General features: G+C 35.2%; 1 protein-coding gene across 1 annotated transcript; it reads left to right on the top strand.

Moving 5' to 3' along the window:
* Window positions 1-3554: 3554 nt before the first annotated feature.
* Window positions 3555-19743, top strand: LOC125654205 (ficolin-2-like). Its single transcript, XM_048884043.2, has 5 exons — window positions 3555-3776; window positions 7557-7687; window positions 9202-9298; window positions 15996-16157; window positions 19062-19743. The coding sequence occupies exons 1-5, from the start codon at window positions 3563-3565 to the stop codon at window positions 19307-19309; spliced, it is 852 nt and encodes a 283-aa protein (XP_048740000.2). The 5' UTR covers window positions 3555-3562; the 3' UTR covers window positions 19310-19743.
* The last annotated feature ends 1480 nt before the right edge of the window (window positions 19744-21223 follow it).

Raw genomic sequence — 21223 nt, 5'->3', positions numbered from 1 at the left:
TTTGTGTTCGTCAACAGCTCTCAAACCAAAAAGTTTGCAATTGTAGAAAAAGACAGTGCTTAGCATAGATTATCCTGTACTGTTGTCGAGGAGATCCTTCTCCCAAAGAACTTTCTATGCCTCTTCAGAAATCGGCTCAGTATGCTTAGTAGACGTCCCCATGTCGTTTGCGGTAAATTCTGTCATTCGCGTGCTTAGAGCCTTCCGGAAATCGTAAAATTGGGAATTCTTCTCATCAAGAAAATTCAAATGCACACCATTTTCTCGCAGATGTCTTAAAAGTCCAGTACAAAGCATGTAACGTGTTTTGGGAGGGTAAGCCTTCCATCCTTGCGTCGCGCTTCAACAACAAATCCTGACAACCAAAATTAAGTTCCTCTGCCGAAAACGACAGAATATCCGGAATCTGGTCGCCATTTGTCGACATCCGAGCGGAGTGCCAGTCTTTAAACTTAGTAACCGACCAATTTGTGTTCTTGCGAGTGTTCTTGCTTTCTGTCGAACTAAGTAACTCTTTTAAATCAGTGTCATTTACAAAATGTCCATAACGAAAGCGACCCACCGGCATGTTAGAACCCTCCTTTTTTCGAAATCTACCTTGTAGTCCGATTCCATGTCATCGGGTCTGGGATTGTACAAGTTGATTGCCTGAGATAAGGTGATGTACGTTCTCTAGCAAATTTTCGCACTCAAACTCCTTCTCTATCTGCTAAGTTGGTTACGAAAGAGTAATATCGTCAATTGTAGTGTCCAATAGGCACCACAAATCAAATAAATCCTCACATTCACTTCTAGGCGGGGAATGAGGAGCCAAAATTTCTTTTTTCAGGTGCAAGATACCTCTTGTGGCTCTGATACATGTGACTTACACAATAGGTTTTAATTGGTTATGTACAAAAGGACGAAGGCGGGTCTTCGTGACATCTTCCCCCCGCCCTCGTCCTTCTGTACATAACAAACTAAAACCTATTGTGTAACTACTACGAATAGTGTCCAAACAAACATTTTACACTTCTTATTCCAAACAGTATTGGCCAGTAAAACTTGTGACTTCAATAAACTAGATGTGTTCACTAACCATGAAAAAGTCCGTGCATCTGAGTGGGGGTACTATCCGATATTGTTAAAAAACATCACCTTTATCGAAACATCTCCATAATGACTGGATGGTTTTCCGATGAACTCCAAAGTGTCTTGCTTCGATCTCTTGTCCCATTCCAGCTTGAAGCATCCCAACAGCACGATTACTTTGGTTTTCGGTGAGTCGTGGCATGGCAGAAGGGTAAATTGTGTCAAAACTAAAGTGCTTTTCCTTAACTAATAGTGTCCAAACAAACCTTTAACACTTCTTATTCCAAACAGTATTGATCAGTAAAACTCGTGCGTACGAACACTTCAATAAACAACATGCGTTCACTAACCATGAACAAGTCCGTGCATCTGAGTCGGTTACTATCCGATATCGTTAAAAACATCACATTTATCGAATTCCAGGTGGCAAATATTTGGAACAAGAGTGCAAGAAACAGTATATAAAACATCCGTCATAAACTTATTCACTGCGTTTTCTTAGCATTTATCTACTGTACCTGTCAATTTGATCTTTGGCGCATAAAAACAGGACTAGGCAAAAGGAATGTCTAAATCTCTGAAACTATAGCCATATTATATCATATTTTGGAAATGTTCCCTAATTTTTAACTATGTGAAAATCAATTAATCAAATAGAGTCTTAAAAAGAATTCAAGGTGAACATTTTGTCGCAAGACAATTTCCCATTCAATTTATTTTTCCCTATGAATACAATATTTTGTGCATTTTTGAAAAGCATATATTTCGTTTTTTGTTTTTTTTTAGTATATATAGAATCAATTTTGACAATGTTTGACAATGTTGTAAGAAAATTAAAATAAAATTGCACCTGTACGTTTTCTTACACTTTTATTTTTGAATGTTTAAACAGATCGGCAGGATACCTATATTCATATATGGAAATAGGGAAATGTAAATGCCACCTGTAAAGGTAAAGGGAAATTCCTGTCTTGATGGGTTCGTTTTATAATTTTCGATCCAACAATTGGTATGAAACACGTCAGACAGCATTTGAACCAATGATAGATTTTATAGGCAAACTAAATCATTTATAGAAAGATGTTAACCAATTGTAAGTCAATATATGAACAGATTTTAAAATGTGTATCTTTTTATCTCCAGACCCGAAAACCGTATAGTTGAAAAAATAAATAAGAATATCACTCTCTTATAATTAAGAGGAAGCTGTTAGGGTCAATGGATAAATTAAAATAAAATACAAACAACAGATGATTGTATTGTTGAACTCTTTTTTTTTTTACTTGAAACACTGCTAAAATATGATTATAATTTTCTATAACATCAGCATTAGGGAAAATATTATTTCTAAATTCGCCCCGCGTGTGGAAGACCGGGGTTCAGATCCCGACTGCGATAGACCTAAGTCGTTAAAACAGGTAGTGACAGATCCATCGCCAAACGCTCGGCATCAGGTGTTAATGCCACGGGTCTTCAGAGATTAACTTAAAAATGGATGCCCGTGTCACAGTAGGTGTGGCATGCTAAAGAACCCTCACTGCTCAATGGTCGTAAGCGCCGAGCAAAGGCCTAAATTTGAAGCCCTTTACCAATCTTTGTGACGTCTCCATATGAGTGAAAAATTCTTGAGTGAGACGTTAAGCAAGTTACAATCAATTAATATTTCAAAATTAAAATGGTATGCGTTACTAAATAATAATAGAATTCTCGTAAACTCCATGAGAAAATAATTGATGCTGGTTTTAGGATGACGAACAAATTTACATTTCGTTAGCATAACCGTTGACCATGTGTCTATCACGTGACTGTAAATGATTTCGCCGTTACTGTATGGATAGTGCAATCGGTAGAAATGTCCAAAATGCTCAAAACATTGTAACAGTGATCGCATTTATGCAATTTCTTAATTTTGATAATTCATATCGAGATTCTATGAAAGTAAGGACATCATATTGATTGGTATGTCCATTAGGAAGTGGGAGACATCGGAAAATATTATCTATGATGATAAATGTACACCTACATTACAGAAGAATAGCCACAGTAAAAGTAACTATGCATATTTGACAATGCTGTTAATTGATAATTAATATTTAAACCCCCGAGGAATAAAACTAAATGGCTTGCATTATTTTTTAATGTGTGTCAGACACGCAGACTTAAATAAGTCCATTATTATCCTTGTTTGTATAAATATTTCAAGGTGTTAGATTATCCTCTTAAACAATGAGAATACTAATCAACAGAAGTAGAAATCGTCAATAATACAACCATAGTACATGTATAAAAAGTGCATGTATAAAAAGTGACCGTAAGTCAGACAACAGAGAGTGAAGGAGTTTGTCTCTGATTATGCTTTTCTGATTATTACTTTTATTTTGCTGGATATCGTACCGACAAAATGAAAGTCATCACTATATTCACTCGCTGTTTTCTGTATAACATTCTGTGTATTTTATCAAAAGCAGATGTAAAAACCCAACGCTACACGATGGATGCTTCGCTTGACAACAAAGTGTCGAATGTCAGCCTCATGGGAATACATCACTCGGAAACCCTCATCCAATGTTCCTCGATATGTTGTGATGAACGTTGTGCATGTTTTGGCTTTAATCCTCAACTAAAGAAGTGCCGTATCCATCAGTCATGTGACCCATCAGACATGACCATTAATGAAACAGGATGGAGGAATTTTTACCCTGACGGTATGTTGTCTTAGAACCCTCATTTTGAGATTTTTAGCTTCTACGAGCTTTGTTGAGGCCACGGGCGCCTCGCAGGAGGTGTGAATATGTGCCGCAGGCTAAATAATCATGATAAAGGTGAAACCTTAAGAAAAGAAAAAAATGTCAATATCCCTCCTCCTGTCTTTTAATCTTTTAACTGCATAGATTAATTTAAATGTCACATATAAATGAAAGATTAAAGTATGCAAAAATATGAATAGGAAGTTGCAATGTTGCGATTTTAGGCATCTAATATATTTAGAAGATTTGATACACTGTACTTCTTGTCTAAAATCATGTGACCTGCACTATAGATTGTATTTCAAAAGTCCATTCGATTTGTGTACTATTTGATTTCAGAAATTGTGATACAAAAATTAAAACATTGAATGATTTCTTTGTAGAAACACTATATCAAAGTCTGATATATATATATATATATATATATATATATAGATAGATAGATAGATAGATAGATAGATAGATAGATAGATAGATAGATAGATAGATAGATAGATAGATATATTCTCCCCATTTCTCTCCTCCGAAAATAAGATATTTGCTTAACTAATTTAAAATATAAAGAAAAAGACAATCTGGATTGTTGCATTTGTTATCAACGCCGCACTTGTTTTATTCAACAAAATAATATACTGAATACAAAAAGTGTATCCAGTAAACGGGGGTGTGGGTAGGGAAAACCAAAGACATAAGTAATACTTAAAGAAATGCGTAACGAACGACGGATTATTCGAACAAAACGCGTGTAAGTATACGCGTGTTCGACTATACAATGTACATGTATACTGGGCGCAAAAGCTTTCCTATGTGAAAAAGCCTATAACTGAATGAAATGAAATAGTACGAAAACTAAACAAACATAAAAACGTGAAAAAATAGATTCACTCAACACTGCTTTTGTGCCTACAAACAATAAATGAATGATATTGGAATACGTTTAATTGTGACCACACAGCGGCTACAAAGTCCGTGTGCATGCACTCAGACAAACCGGTGTCAAAAGATTTTATGAAACGATTCCCAAACTTTTCAGTTGCTGAAATATCAGTATTGTTTGACAAGGTGAAGAAACAACAAAAAACGACATTTGTTTTTAAGATGTTGTGAATTCAACAAATTATGTCCGGCCGGGTGAATAGATGAAGAAAACATGGATACAGCGAAAGTAGGAAACTGTTGGCTGTGGGATATTCTAAACGAATATTGAGTTCATCATAAAGAACACATGTCGCGGTATATGGAGCTTATCAATGATGTTCACATCTGATTGTGTAATAGATTGTTTCTGCCCCAGAAAATCACGTTCCTTCCGGATAATCTACCCATCTCTAAGCACAACATAGTTCAGTATAGACTTAAGACAAGTGTCTGGATGTCTTAAGATTCCTAACAATCATAAGATTATCTTAAGATATGACAATTTCCTGAAACAGCTATGATGTATCTTAATGACAAATTTCGGTCTTAAGACAGATCATATTCGCCCCTGGTTTTTGTAATCTTCTAATCTCTTTCTTCATTAACATATTCTTAAATTCTATGTTTAATAAAATGAGTACTGCGTCCTGTTTTGAATGCGAATTAGTATATTTAGTAAATAAAAAGCATATAATCTGTAACAGGGATATTTTATAATTACCAATGTGTTCTCTCTCTCTCTCTCTCTCTCTCTCTTGAAAACGCGGGGCTGTTTCACAAAATTATCTTAAGATTATCATAAGATATATCGTAAGAGTGTCTCAAGATCTGACTTATGGCAATCATAAGATACGACAGGACCGTTTCACAAAACCATCTTAACTTCATGAAATCTTAAGATAGATCTTAGGACGTTGTTACATGTACATGTATATTCATTACATTGTAAAATACCTTGTTTCCTTTATAATCTTTAATTTATATGTTACATGTAAAGGAAAGATTAAAGTATATGAAATATGAATAGAAAGTTAAAATGTTGCGATTTTAGGCATTTGTAATTATCTAATATATTTATAAAATTTGATACTTTGTACTTCCTTTTTAAATCATGTGACCTACATTTTATTTCGTATTTCAAAAGTTACATTCAATTTCTGTTCTATTTGATTTCAAAAATCCTTCTCGACACCTGATCCCATATCTGGTGTATCCAGGGATCCGTGTTTGCCCAACTATGTATTTGTATTGTTTATAGGAGTTATAAGATTGATCACTGTTCGTTATCTTCACCTTTATTATAGCTAATTTCTAAATAACGAATGGGGTGGGGGCATGTTTGCCAAGCAAAACGGTGTTTTGGGTGGATCATTTCGGAAATTTTATTCTTGATATCATTATTTCTTTTGTTTCTTTGTTTTATCACATGGAGGTGCACGGTGGCATCGACGGAGGTACAGTTGACATCCACGGATATCCTCCGTGGACTTCAATGTCTGGCTCGCTCGAAAAAATAGGACATCAAAGGTGCCAACAATTCTAATGGTCCATCGTGTTTTGGGGCATTTTTTCCCATCGTGTTGCGTGGAACATGCATAAAACTCGTGTCGTGTACTAATAATTTAACATTGTGCAAATGGTTTTGAAAATCCCCATCTATAAATTCTTTAAAAACTTGTTATTGTTGCCGGGTTCTTCTACACTTGCTGTTCAAATGTTTGCATGTTGTTCTTGATCTTCATGAAGATGGAACACAACACAACAATAGAACCATTGTCCATCTCCTATCATTTGAATTAGCTTTAGTTAGTCATTGCTTGCATTTATTTCAACCGAAGGTGAGGTATGTTCTGTAAGCATGCTATGATTTTCCTGTTTATCTACCAGAGATACGATTGTCTTATTCTTTTACTGGCTGAGTTTTTTAACGCTACCTTCTACATTGGCCGTAATAGAGTTGAGGGCATCTGTAAACCCCTCTACGCCGAGTTATAATTTAGATATGCACATTCTTGCTCTAAGTATAGAATGAATATCGAAATCCTTCATTGTAATTATCAACATAATCTTGTAGCTATCAAAATTTCGTTCTGTCTAAATTGCTCCTAAATTTACAATATTTCTTTTAGGTTTGCCGTTGATCTTTAAAAACGTTTATTGTGTTTGTGTTGATCAGGTCTATCGTGATACTCGTCATCATGTTTTGTATTTATCGTGGAGATCGCTTATCGTTTTTTTGCGTTAATCAGGTTTCCAGTTTATCTTATGTGCGTGTATTTTATCGTATCGTATCATGCTTACATCCTATCCTATCATACGTATATCGTGGTATGTCGTTCATCATGTCAAGAATAACGTTGAGGGTACTGTATATAAGCACAAGAATTCAACAACAGGGGTGATTTTTATCGTGCCACACTTGCTGTGACCCAGGACCTCGGTTTTGCGATCTCTTCCGAAGGATCGCCCTATTTAGTCGCCTCTTTTGTCAAGCAAGGGGTACCTGAGGAACTAATCTAACCCGTGTACCCACAGAATGTTTTGCCCCACATGTTTTTTTTACTCATTGATACAAATGATCTAGATTGTTATAGACCTCATGTTATTTTAGTAGAAAGATGACTTAATGGTTGCATCATGTCTTTCAAGATTGTACTAGAAAATATCTTGCAAAACCTTTACATTCTAAGTTATACAAAAAAAATGTATGAGTCAACAATTGCATCAAAATAAATATACCGGTATCTGCATTAGTCAGAATTGCAAACTTATAATATTATTATTAATACCAAATAATCACTGACCATGTTTTTCTTCCAGTCCATAGTTGTATAGAGATTTTACGAAGTAACCTGACAGTGAAAGGACAAGATGGGGTATATTCGATAAATATCAATGATCAGAAAAAGAGTGCGTACTGTGACATGACTACAGATGGAGGGGGCTGGACGGTGAGTATCTGGAGATCAGAAAAATAAACCGTAAACATTCCCATACAAGTGACGCTAACGTTGTCTTCCTGTGTTGTTTGTGTTAGGTTTACCAAGAATCGGAGTTATGCGTCAGGACTTCCCTACTAATACCAGCCTTTTGTAAATCGATATATTGAGTAATTGACGTTGTAAAAGATACAAAGAATGAATAATTCTAAATAAATAAAATAACTTAAAATTTGAAACATTGTGTAATTGATATTGTAAAGATATGTAAAGATAGAATAATTTCAACAACAATATAATGCTCTGAATCGGTGGTTTGGGTTACGTCCATTTTAAATGTGAAAAGTTGCAACAGTCACAGCTACCCATAGTAAAAGCAAATACCTTAGTAGAGTGGTCAACCTATCTCATTGGTAATGCTGAAAAACAGAAATATTTAACTCCTCCAGGAAGAAGCAGTTTGGGAGAGTGTAACTAGATGATAACTGGATGATAAAAGTGTTTGTATCAAAATACAAGATTCTATAACAGTCATCTTCGACTTTTACATTAAACACAATGTGTTCAAACTGTACTGGATTGTGCATAACATTGTTATAGGTCAGAATCACCCTTTAATGTCCAGCAACAATCAATTGCACAAGATTGACAGATTTAACAATTCATATACAAACAGTAAAACATATCAATGCATAAATGCATTCATCGGACCTTTAAAATATCATAAAGCAGTGTCCGGTGTTAATTTACCGCCTGCAATGAAGTAAAATTCACGCACGAGAAAAGAAAAACCCTGTTTGAAACGCGGTCTGCAAATGATCCTCAAGCCCAGTCCCCAGTTTTGTGATACATAAAGTAAGTCTATCAAAGTGTGAAGCTCCAAAAACTTTGCATTCTCGTTGTACAAAAGTAAAAACAAATAGTTTATCACGGCACTGTAATTTAATTCTCCAAAATAACTTTCTAAAATAGAATATTTAGAATGTTTTAAGCGAAATGTATCAATATCTACTACAAACTTGCAACACAATAGTATGTTGAAATTAAGTTGCATTATTTTCAAATTCTGTTTGCTCAATAAAACAGGATACGATCAAATTTCGTTGAAATTTCAAACAAAAGCAACACTTATTTTATGTGTTATGATTAGTTTAATGTGTTGTCACAGCTACATTTTTGTAGTAAAGAGAAGGTAATCATGATTATAACGTAGTGTTTTTGGCATATTGCTCGTCAATCATTTGAACGGTCTCATGTCTGTATACAATATGTAAATTAGCCTTCCGTCTAAAGTAAATTATGATCTAGAGAGCACCTATTTTGACCGACTTTCAGCATGTTCGGAAATAGAAGGCGATAATGCGTATAAAGTGGTGACAGATTCATATCTTCTAACATATTATATAGATGAGAAGTGATACGCTATTTTTCTATTTGCACTGATGCATACAGCCCTCAAAATGAACTTTGTATATACTTTATTACCTTTCAGAATGTTAATTTGTGTCACCTTTCATATTGTGTAGGTTATCCAAAAACGACAGGATGGTTCTACAGACTTTTATAAGACTTGGGCAGACTACAAGAAAGGATTTGGAGACCCATCCAAAAACTACTGGCTTGGTATGTTTACTATTCATGTTACATGTAGAACGATTGAGATTGAAAACACGTAGGCATTAATATATCATTAGGTCAAGGTATCCAACCAAATTAAGATGCTGCATAAAACTCTAAGTATTCTTGCTATATCAGGAAATATGCCTATTCCCCAGTCTGGTAAATATAAGTTGGACCCTATGACATATACGGAGCATGATATACGCTTTGTGCTCTTGTATCTATGGTATGTTGGAAAAATAAGTAATTTTGCATGAAGGAAATGACATAACGAAAGTGAGATATTGCAGGGCCCGGGAAAGGGGAACGTGATTATATTTCACGTTCCTTGTATAAACAGTCTGCATATAAATCAGCATTTCGCAAATTCTGTGGTTGTAAAAACAACCTAATTTACAAATAAAACCTGACATTAGGTCGAGTACTCTCTGACGTGTATCATACCAAATGTTTAGCCTTTCATTACATTCTACGGTTTACTACGGATCCCTTCCTTTACCTGGTCAAGATATTTGGGCCCCCAGCAGCTGTGACCAGGAAATGGGGATGCTTACTCCTCGTTGTCGCATGATCCCGCCTCTGGCATATCCAGGGGTCTGTGTTTTCCATATTAATAATTGTGTGCTAGATTGAAGAGATTCATCAGTGTTTGTTATATTGACTATTTCCAAGCATTTTACAGTAGAGGTTCCCATGCCAAAGCTCTATTCCCTATTGTGGCCTGAATCAACCTCCTGGAACCACAATTTTAACCAAGTACACTCTGCACTACTCGATGATATGATATGACTAATCATGGCCGTGTTACAGTTAGAAATATGTTAAAAATTTTCCCTGTGCATGTATGTACCAGAATAAAACTTTGATTCCATATTGTAGTCCCACATTACCTGCACCCATAGTTTAATCAAGCTTAAATAAAAGGTGACGATAACGAACAGTGATCAATCTCATAACTCCTGTAAGCAATACAAAATAGATAGTTGGGCAAACACGGACCCCTGGACACACCAGATGTGGGATCGGGTGCCTGGCAGGAGTAAGCATCCTCTGTTGACTGGTCACACCCGTCGTTGGCCATATATCCTGATCAAGTAAATGGAGTTATCAGTGGTCAAAATCAGTGTGACAAGAACGGCCTAACAATTGGTATGGAACTCGTCAGGCAACAGTTGACCCAATGATATGTTGTATTGAGGAACTAGATCGTTATAACAACCACAACATTTGCAAAATGCTGACTTCAGTCGAGACTGTTTAAACCCCTTTCCCATCAACTTGTTTATCAGTAGGTTGCCTCGATTTAAAAACTGACCATACGCAAAACAAGCTCTTGCTTATCGAATCAGTTGAGAGATATAAACACCTTATCCAGGTGACAATGGTATATTGCTACATAAATATGGGAAGTTGACGATGGAGAAGCTGAAATCATCCTGTTTGTCATACAGTAGAGTTGTCAGTTTGCTATTGGTGTCTACTTTCAATGAAATATCTAAGTATGAAGCAGAAGTGGACGAGTCTGTTATGTCTTTTATTTCGAGCTCACAGGGATATATCGAATCGGCATAGCAATGAAAGTTATTATTGTCAATAGACAAAACGTCGTCGATATATCTAAATGTCGAATTGAAGGCCATATCAAGAGATTTTTTCTTCTCACGTAGAAGTTTTTGACTAAATTAAGTTTCATATGAATAAAGAAACAGGTCAAGTAAAAAAGGAGCAGAATTCATGCCCATGGGAATTCCAACAGACTGTTGGAAGACCTGATCACCAAAGACCATGAAGATATTGTCAATGAGGAACTCTAGCATATTTTTTATTTCAACTTCAGAGTACTTGTACATGGAATCAGAGTGGTGTTTGACTAAGTAATTTTTGGATGACTGAACACTAAATATCAATATTTCTACACATCTTCGAGTTACGTGTATATTAATATCACATATTGCTGTTCTTGAGAAATACAATTTCAAAGTTTCCTACACATCCCCATTTTAAAGCTTGATCCCCTATTGTGGTCCCATTCATCTCCTGGAAATAATGATTTGTACAAAATTTAATTTACACTTTTAAAGGACGATATCAAATACGATATAGCTTTTTTCTGTTCCATTGGTTCTCGAGATCTTTAATGGATGTGTCCATATTTTCACAGCTTCTTAATCATCTTCCTTTTGGAATGGGTAGATTCTTTCATTGAACGATTCTAAATCCCTTTATCCTATGTTTTAATGACAAATGTGTTCGAATTGGCCTAGTGGTTCTGAAGGAGGAGTCAACAATAGGTAGCGTTTACAGGCAAACGGAGAACAGGTGATCAGAAAAGCTCACTTGTTCTTATATGTATGTATAAAACTGTGATAAGTTCATGGTTATTATATATGCTATCGATATGCATATATGTTAAAGACTCGACCACAATGCAAACTAGTTTGTATAATGAATTGTGCAATCCTGTATGAATAAAGGATATTATCAAGGTCTTCCGTTTCTCATGGAAGACCTTATGATATTTTTTTTTTTATCTATTATCAATTTATACAAATTCCGTGCACGTGATTTCTCGCATATACGTGGGCCGATTTTCGTCAAATTTTCAGGGATGATATATATTCACTTGAACTCGATAGCTAGTCTTTTTTTATTTTTAATTATGTAATTTTGTTTAGGTTAGATAATGACGTTTTATCGACATTAAGAGGGTCACTTTGTCCTCAAGTGTTCTCGAAAACCATTAAAGATATCAGCTTCAATTTATCAGCGATTGTAGAGGAGACTTGGCAGGTGTGACATAGCGCATTGCGATTTATCTGATGCAAAAGGCATTGCAACTCGCCTGGACACGAAAATGCGCGACAACTTTTCCATGCAATTTTGATACATAATACATTAATACCTTTTATACAAAAATAATTTGTGAAGACATATCTAAAAAAAAAAAGCTGTAGATAACGGCAAGACCTATTCTACGATATCAAGTTATAGGATCCAGCCTCTTAAACAAAGGACAGAGGGGGTCAAACGTATTTTCTAAATATCTCAAAATCCAAAAAGTTTTTTTTCAGCATTATTAAAGCAAGTTGTTTATATTTTGGCGTTTTGCAATCGCTGATGCCAGCAATATATTCATTGATTACGCAAAAAAGGGATTTTAGGGGAATAATGTACGAAACGTTGATGCCGTCTATCTCTTAAACGAAAACTATTTTGTAAAGCATTGCATAATATAAATTAATCAAAATGTCCCTATAAACAATATGCCATCTTCAATTTTTTGTTTTACTTTCCCTTGTAAGGCATTTAGGGGATTGTCGCTAAAACAAAATATCTTATACATCTTGAAAACAAAATTTGTAGATATTGACGAGAGCTATTCCACCAGGTCAAGTTTTGGGGGCCCGCCCCGATGTAAAGGACTGAAAGGGGTCAACAGAATTTTCTAAATATCTCAAAACTGAGAAAAGAATTTTGTAAAAATTATCGAAGAAAGGTTGCTTGTTTTAACGTATAGCAACTGCTGATTTCACCAAAATTAAGCTTGATTATGTAATAAGGGATTTCAAAGGGAATAATATACGAAACTTTCATGCTTTCCATCTCCTCATCGAAGACTATTTTGTGAAATGTCATGCAACATACATTGGTCAGAATGTGACTGTAATAATATGCCATATCCTAGTTTTGTCTTATAGCCCCTTTCAATGATTTCTGGGATCGGTCACTAAAACTGATTATCATATATCCTTTCCATAGCCATATCGTAAAAATGCATAATGACCAACAGAGATTGTAAGCCCCTGCGCTTGGTCCCAGGTGAGGATATTTTAACACAACAATTTTGCATCCAAACAATTCATTTAAACGTATAGAATATTTCTTTCAATTCGGAATAATTAAAAAGCACACACCGTCTAAGATATATAAAACGATATCAAGTTTTAGGAGTCAGTCCCTGGAAAAGGACCAAAAATGCGTCAAAAGTAGAATACTTTTCGAAATATATCTTTAAAGCTAAATAGAGTTTTTTAAAACATTATAGGAGCAGAGTTGTGTGTTTTAAATTACATTTTACAACTGTTGATGTTAGGTTTGATTGATCATTCATTACGTAAGAAGTGCTTCATGGATGAATAATTTTTAAAAGTTTGTTACTCGCTAAAAATATTTCTTAAAAAGTTATATAGTTATGAGATTGATCACTGTTCGTTATCTTCACCTTGCATAAAGGGTATCATTGTAAATACTGTGCAATCTAAGGAAATACACGAACCAGTTCCTAATGACGTTGACATTTTTTCCCCTTGATATGTCATGAAACCATTTCACCATCGACCTGAATACATATAAGGAGTGTTTGTTCCTCTTGAAGCTGGGAATCTAAACAATTGATTGCTCATTCGCCAACCAATCGCCAAGAAGTAATTATCACGGTGTCTTTTGTATACGACCTTAAAATTCAGATGTACGTAGCACATGGAAGAATTGGTACATACCCGCATTGCTATGGGTATCAGCACTTAAAATATGTCTGAATTTGTGACACTCTACTACAGCTGTGTTGTCTCATTACAAATGAAAATGTCAAAATAGTGAAGCTATTTAAGTGATGCAGACATCGTATAGCAGATGACCCTCATACGGAGTCCTTCGTCGCAAAAGGCGTTCGCACTTTAAAGAACCCTCACTGCCACGGTCATGAGTTTTAAGCATATCAAAATGTATGGTACTTCACTTACATCTGATGATATCTTACCAATATGAGTTGAACAATCTTAAAAAAACATAAACCAAATAAATAAGATACGCATTATATGAAATATCCCCTTAACCACAGAATCCCGTGTCGCGACAAGCGTTGACACGAACAAAAATCATCATTGCAACGGACCTGAGCGCTAAGCAAACGCCTACTGTTTTCTTACGATTTTATGACAGCGATTTCTCGGATATTCTTTTAACTATCATTAAGAAAGTTGTAGAGATGGGGCCTCAAAAAGTGACCATTAGCTTTTTTCTACTAATTATTATTCGCACATTATTTGGGATATACGTCGACCGATTTTCATTAGATTTTAATATAAACGTTTAACTAAAGATTGCGTCACGGAACTTACCAGGATGACAGATAGTGACTTGTAGACATGACATACGTTTTTCCATTTGTTGCTGACACTTCCGTCGTTCCTCCAGATGTAGCTTTAAGATTTTTTTTTTCATTTTCAAATGTTCATGAAAAAGAACGTATGATCAAGCCATTTCATTTTCATAGGAAGTTAGTTCTTCCAAGTCGGAAGTTCCAAAATTGAGCATTTTTCATCGCTAAATGTGGAATTATCAGGTTTTTTAAGTACTTGTAAGACACAGGAAGTGGATAAACAAATACATGACATAAGATTAAAATTAATAAATCCAATCATTTACGTGGGTTTTCTGGTTCTATTGTGTTGGTGTTTATTCTTTATAGTTGTAGATGTTCTTCATCAATCGAATTATTTAATATCTTATCTCAAGAAAAATAAGATATACTTGTTGCTCGCAGCAAGATCGTTTCTTTTTATTAATATTCATCTTTATTCTTACAAATATGGTGCACGCAATTTCTCGGATATGCGTCAACCGATTTTCGTGAAATGTCCAGGAATAATAGAAATTCACTTGAACTCAATAGTAGTTTTTATTACGTCAATTATTACGTAAGGTATTGACCTTTTTTTTTTCTTCTTTTTTTTTACTTTTGAGGGTCACTTTGTCCCCGAGTGTTCTCGAAAGCTATAAAAAATATCAGCTTCACAGCTTCAGTGACTGTAAAGGATACTTTGGAGATTTGAATGGGCGAATTGCAATTTGTCTGATGCAAAAGGCGCTGCTTGAAAATGTGTGAGGCTTTTTTCATGCAATTATTGAAGCAATTTCGTTAATATCTTTTATACGTCAATAACCTGTAAAGAAATGTATCGCCTGTATATGGGGTTTATATCTCTCAAATGATTTGATACACAAGAGTTTGTTCTGCGTGTGGTCAGTTTTTAAATCACGACAAGCTACTGACCAACAAGTTGGTGGTACAGGGGCTTCAACAGTCTCGATTGACGTCAGTATTTCGCAAATTCTATGGTCGTTATAACGATTTAGTTCGTCAATACAATCTATCATTGGGTTAAATGCTCTCTGACGTGTTTCATACCGATTGTTAGGCCGTTCCTGGTACACTGAGTTTGACTACAGATGACCCCCTTTACCTGATTAGGATATAGGGCTCACGGCAGCTGTGATACGTGGACAGGGGATACTTACACCCCCTAAGCACCTGCTCCCACCTCTGCTATATCCAAGTGTCCTTGTTTGACCAAGTCTCTGTTTTGTATTGCTTATATGATGTATGAGATTGCGTATCGAATCAGGTGAGAGATATAAACTCCATACGCATATGATAATGGAATATTGCTACATAAATATGGGATGTTGACAATGGAGAAGCTGAAATCATCCGTTTGTCATAAAGTTGAGTAGTACAATGAACAGTGTAGTGGGTAATTTCCGTAAGCTCGAAATCGAATATGCACAAAATTCTAAAAGAAAAAAAACCCATTTGATTGTGTAAAAATGTTTAGCTGGCATATTTATACAACAAACTGAATGTACATATCATTTCTTTCCATGCACCAATATTCGTTTTGTATTACTTGATAAACAGGAAACGATGCAATTCACTATTTAACCAAGACAAACCAGGAACTACGAGTAGAGCTTTTGAGTTTTGCTGATGAGAAGGCGTACGCCCTGTACTCTGCATTTAAAGTTGAAGACGAGGACAGTAAGTACCGGCTTACGGTATCAGGATATTCAGGAACAGCGGGTAAGGGTATTTTACATATCATTTTAACTCACAACATACAAAACGCAATGCAATTAGACACAATTTAAACCTAATATTCAAAAATATTTAATGAATATGCACATTAATTGCAATGTTCTATGGGAATCATTGTTTTTATAATTATGACATTTTCATACTTTGTACTAGATGATAGATACATTGGCATAACCATCATACATAATTGATTGCTCTTTCGCTAAACGCTCGGATATGACCTTGAAAACGGTGGTCCTATGTCATGACGGGCGTTAATGTTAAAGTAGGTGCTAAACATGTGTCTTAATTTGTGTTACCTCACCTACAGCTAATGACATCTCAGTATGAGTAAAAGAAATAGCAACGGGACATAAAAACAAACTCACAACAAGTCTTTATTATTTACAATTCATTTATCAGAACGCAAGTGTTATCACATCCGCAAAAACCGCTGAATTCTAAAAGGTCGTGTTTGAATGCAACTTGTCGATGTATTCATTTTTTCGAAAGGCATAACCTTTGATTATTTGATTGATCACTGTTTACAAGTATCAAATGCTTGACTGCTTGATTTTCAAGGGTAAAGGACATTTTCTAAACATATTGCATTTTCGAAATATTATCGATTAAGCTCACTCTTAGACCTGGATTCCGATAAAATAAATTTCTCATTTCTCAATGCAATGGTACAAACTGATGTTTAGATATAAAGAAGAGTGCATTCTTAATACATAAGGCAAGCCACTGACAAACAAGTTGATGTTACAGGGGTTTTAAGAAGAAAACACATGGCTCCCATCAGCGACGTACCTCAACAATCACTCTACATTAATTGAATGTTTCGGCGGCGTGATACGAGTTTGTGATATTGAACTGATTGATTTGATCGATCAATATATTGGATTTTAATTGCATGCAAATCAATTTCATCAGGAGTCTATTTGCATTTTACAATTACAATGCAGTTTGGTTATTTTACCTTAATTTTTGTTGCGATTATATGATACGATAGGTAGAACAGAGAACAAGTCTTTGTCTTTATCAATCTTGTGAATGATATTTCTTATCAAGACATAGTTATGGGATTTCTTTAATAAAGAGAGTTTGAAATATTATAAACTGCTTTCTAAATATTGTATACAGTCAGTTTTTATTTCAGATCCAGTACATAGAGGCTCATCTTTGTATGCATTCTTGCAATATTTGAAAAGGAAATTTGATTTATTACTTTTCAAAAATTCAAACAAGTCAATTTATTGCAATAGTGTAGTAGAGGAAATTTGAATTGTTACATTTTAGTATGGAAATCAATTGCAGACAGAATTAATGGCATGCCAGGCGAAGATAACGAACAGTGATCAATCTTAAAACTCCTTAAAGCAATGCAAAATAGATAGGCGGGCAAACACGGACCCCTGGACACACCAGAGGTGGAACCATGTGCCTAGGAGGAGTACGAATCCCCTGTTGACCGGTCACACCCGCCGTGAGCCATATATGTAAGCTGTATCCCCCCAAATAATAATCAAGTTTAAGATGAGATTTATTTTCAATGCTAATGAACTGTATTGATTAGCACACAATACTTGCATGTTTCAGTATAGGTTGTTTTCTTGTTCTGTGTTGCCAATGCAATGAATCACAAAAAAGGAAATTATTAACAGTTCTATGTTAAGTTTTATCACATCACAAATAAACGCTATTTTCTATTTGAATTATTAAAGAGCATGTTTGAATGCAATTCGGGGATGCATTCAGTTTTCGTAAGAAAACTAGTATTAAATGCTTGAAGGCTTGATTTCCGAGGGTCAAGGGGGGTTTCTAAACACATTACTTTCTCATTTAAGCCCATTCTGAGACACAAACCTAGATGTCATGAATTTCACATTGGTCAATATAATGGTACAGGTTTTAAAGATTTATATTGCATTGTTAATACATGAAGCAGGCTACTGACAAACAAGCTAATGTTACAATGGTTTCAACGGTATCAATTAAAGTTGACATTTCGTTATAACGATGTAGTTTGCAAATACATTTTACATCTATCATTTGGTCAAATGCTGTATGATGTGTTTCATACCGATTCTTAGGCCGCTCCTTACACACTGACTACGAATTACTCCATTTACCAGACCAAGCCATAGGGATCACAGCGGTTATCACCGGTCGACGTTGAATGCTTACATGTCCTGGGCACATGACCACACCTATGGTATATGTACGGATCCGTGTTTATCCAACATTTAATTCTGTATTTCAAGTTATGAAATTCATCACTGTTCGCAATATTCGCCTTCACATATATTATAGGAGAAATGAGATCCATCTCTGTTCGTTATCGTCACCTCTCATCATACAATTCGTACGGGGTTCGAGTACGAGAACTGTTTTGATTGACCCGAGAACAGATTTGTTGCACGAAACATATGTATACAATCCAACCCTTCTCCGATTGTTGAAAATGTGTATAACCCAACCCCTCTGTGTTGAATATATACATGATCCAACCCTTCTCTGATTGTTAAGGCTGGGTTTTTGCCCACCTGATTATCTCGTTGTCCTTATAGGAGTTATGACATTGATTACTGTTTGTTATCTTCACTTTTGTACTGGTAGAAGGAATAAGACTATCGATGAATAGAGCGTGAATGGGGGTATTACTTCAAGGACCCTTAACTCACATTCATGTACATCTGCCAAGACTTCTATTTTCTCTAAATTCAGACATGACTGAATGTCAGTTATGTTTGGTTGATAATTGAGATTTGGTATACGTATTTCATATACGTATAGGTATATATTGTATAACTCTGTTGTAGGAGAGAGTTTATGTTTAAATAGTTATCGATACTCTGTTGTAGGAAACAGTTGATGTTTACAACAGTTATCTATACTCTGTTGCAGGAGACAGTTTGGTTTCTCTGAATGGAAGGGATTTCACTACACGGGATCAGGATAACGACAGATGGAGCGGTAACTGTGCGGTTGATCGCCACGGAGGCTGGTGGTACAATTATTGCGCTTACGCCAACCTGAACGGAAAATATGTGGGGTCTGCTCTGTCTGCATGGAAATACCCGGTCTGGTATCATTGGAAAAATAAAAAAGTAGCACTAAAAGGGACTGAGATGATGATTAGACCCAGAGATTAGCATTAATATATACCGCATTTTTCAGAAGACTGAACCGTGTCCTGGATAAACTTATTTATCTATGATGAAGAGAGCGTTGTGACGAACGGTTCAGAAATATAAATGAAAATAACAGGCATATCCACAATCTAATTGTTCAATGAGTAGTGAACAATATATTTCTGTATAGAATAATCGAGTTGTTTTCATTCTTTAATATAAGTCATTGATTATTAAACTTTGACAAATGATCAACAAATTATAGGTGTAACATGACCTGTATCAACACGCGGATGTGATGTGTGGTAAGTTGTCATGATAAATTATTGTAGATATCGTAGATCTACAGATCTATGTGAGAAGCCTCTTAAATAAAACGCATGTATTCCATCAAATGATCATCATGAGGACATCTTGTTTGGTAAATGCAAATAATCATCATAAAGTCATCTTATTTTGATACGTGCTCCTATTCTCTATACAGATATGCTAACTTAAACCGAATTGTGTAAAGTTACTAAAATGACGCTGCAGACTTATTTTTGTCACTATATGGATGTTGATGTTAATTTATTGGAGGAGTAGGGTAGAAGCATTTGATAGCCTAGACAATTTCCTGAATAGCGTCACGTGCTAATGCAAGGTGAAGATAACGAACAGTGATCAATCTCATAACTCCTACAAGCAATACAAAATAGATAGTTTGGCGAACACGGACCCCTGGACACACCAGAGGTGGGATCAGGTGCCTAGGAGGAGTAAGCATCCCCTGTTGACCGGTCACACCCGCCGTGAGCCCCATATTCTGATCAGGTAAACGGAGTTATCCGCAGTCAAATCAGTGTGCCAAGTCACATAGTCCTTATGTAACCGAGCAGGAAGGCAGATGTTGGTTTTATTAATTTATTCAGTAGAAAATAAAGGCATTGATCTATAATAACAGATATATAATATTACAAATCAAGAAAGAAAAACACAAGTGAAACATGACAATTGTAAATTGTACCCGCAGTAAACGTTTTAGAAGCATACTATACTTTACACAAATATGTACATGTGTTCTGTAAATAATTTAGATTAAGATCTTACCGACACATATAATCATTACGACTTTGAAAGTAAAATTACAATAAAGTAAATAACTTGCAATCAAAATAATTACGTATATCAGCTCTTTATATGGAAATGAAACATATACTTAAATATAGAAATGACATACCATAAGATGCGGAAGATATCAGCTGGTTGTAACTCGTCAAAACGTATTACTGCTCTAACTACATAGGTAAGCGCGGTAGATTTATACATATACTGAAAGACTATTATTGGATAAAGAAATATGAAATGACCAGTGAAATCAAAAAACCAATGAAATAACAGAATAAAACTTTACCCAGCCTACTCAATCCAGATGCGCAGTTGAACTTACGGTAAATTGAATTTTAAGATTGTATTTAGCAAAATGATCAATGAAAAATATCAAAACGAAAAAATACATATAGAAATTCATATTTATACTATCACACTAACATTGGTATTTCCGATGGTTTTGCCCTTGAGATGTTCACAAATTGTTATGGTAGTCATTTTTCATGAATGTTAGGCAGTTGTGAACGACGCGAGGACGAATCTCAATATACATAATACGTTTATTGTAATGGATGCAAGATTTTACATGATGAAAAGTGTATCAATTGTAAACAACTTTCGTCTGATGAATGTACTTTGCTGCTGTGTGATAGGTCTCTTTCTGGTGAGAAAAATATGATGCCGTTTTCAGAAAGATATCCGTAATAGTGGTCGTTTTAATTTGGCTCCAGGTAATAGTCAAATAATACTCAAGTAATACTCAAGTAATATTCAAGTAATAAATTGTGTAACAATGTAAGCGATATACTTATTAATAGTTAAGGACGGTGGACTCAATTCTACCCG

This window comes from Ostrea edulis, chromosome 7 (assembly GCF_947568905.1).
Source record: "Ostrea edulis chromosome 7, xbOstEdul1.1, whole genome shotgun sequence".
In the NCBI taxonomy this organism is placed as follows: domain Eukaryota; kingdom Metazoa; phylum Mollusca; class Bivalvia; order Ostreida; family Ostreidae; genus Ostrea; species Ostrea edulis.
Note: the sequence above shows the minus strand (reverse complement) of the source record. Positions and strands in the feature narration are given on the sequence as shown.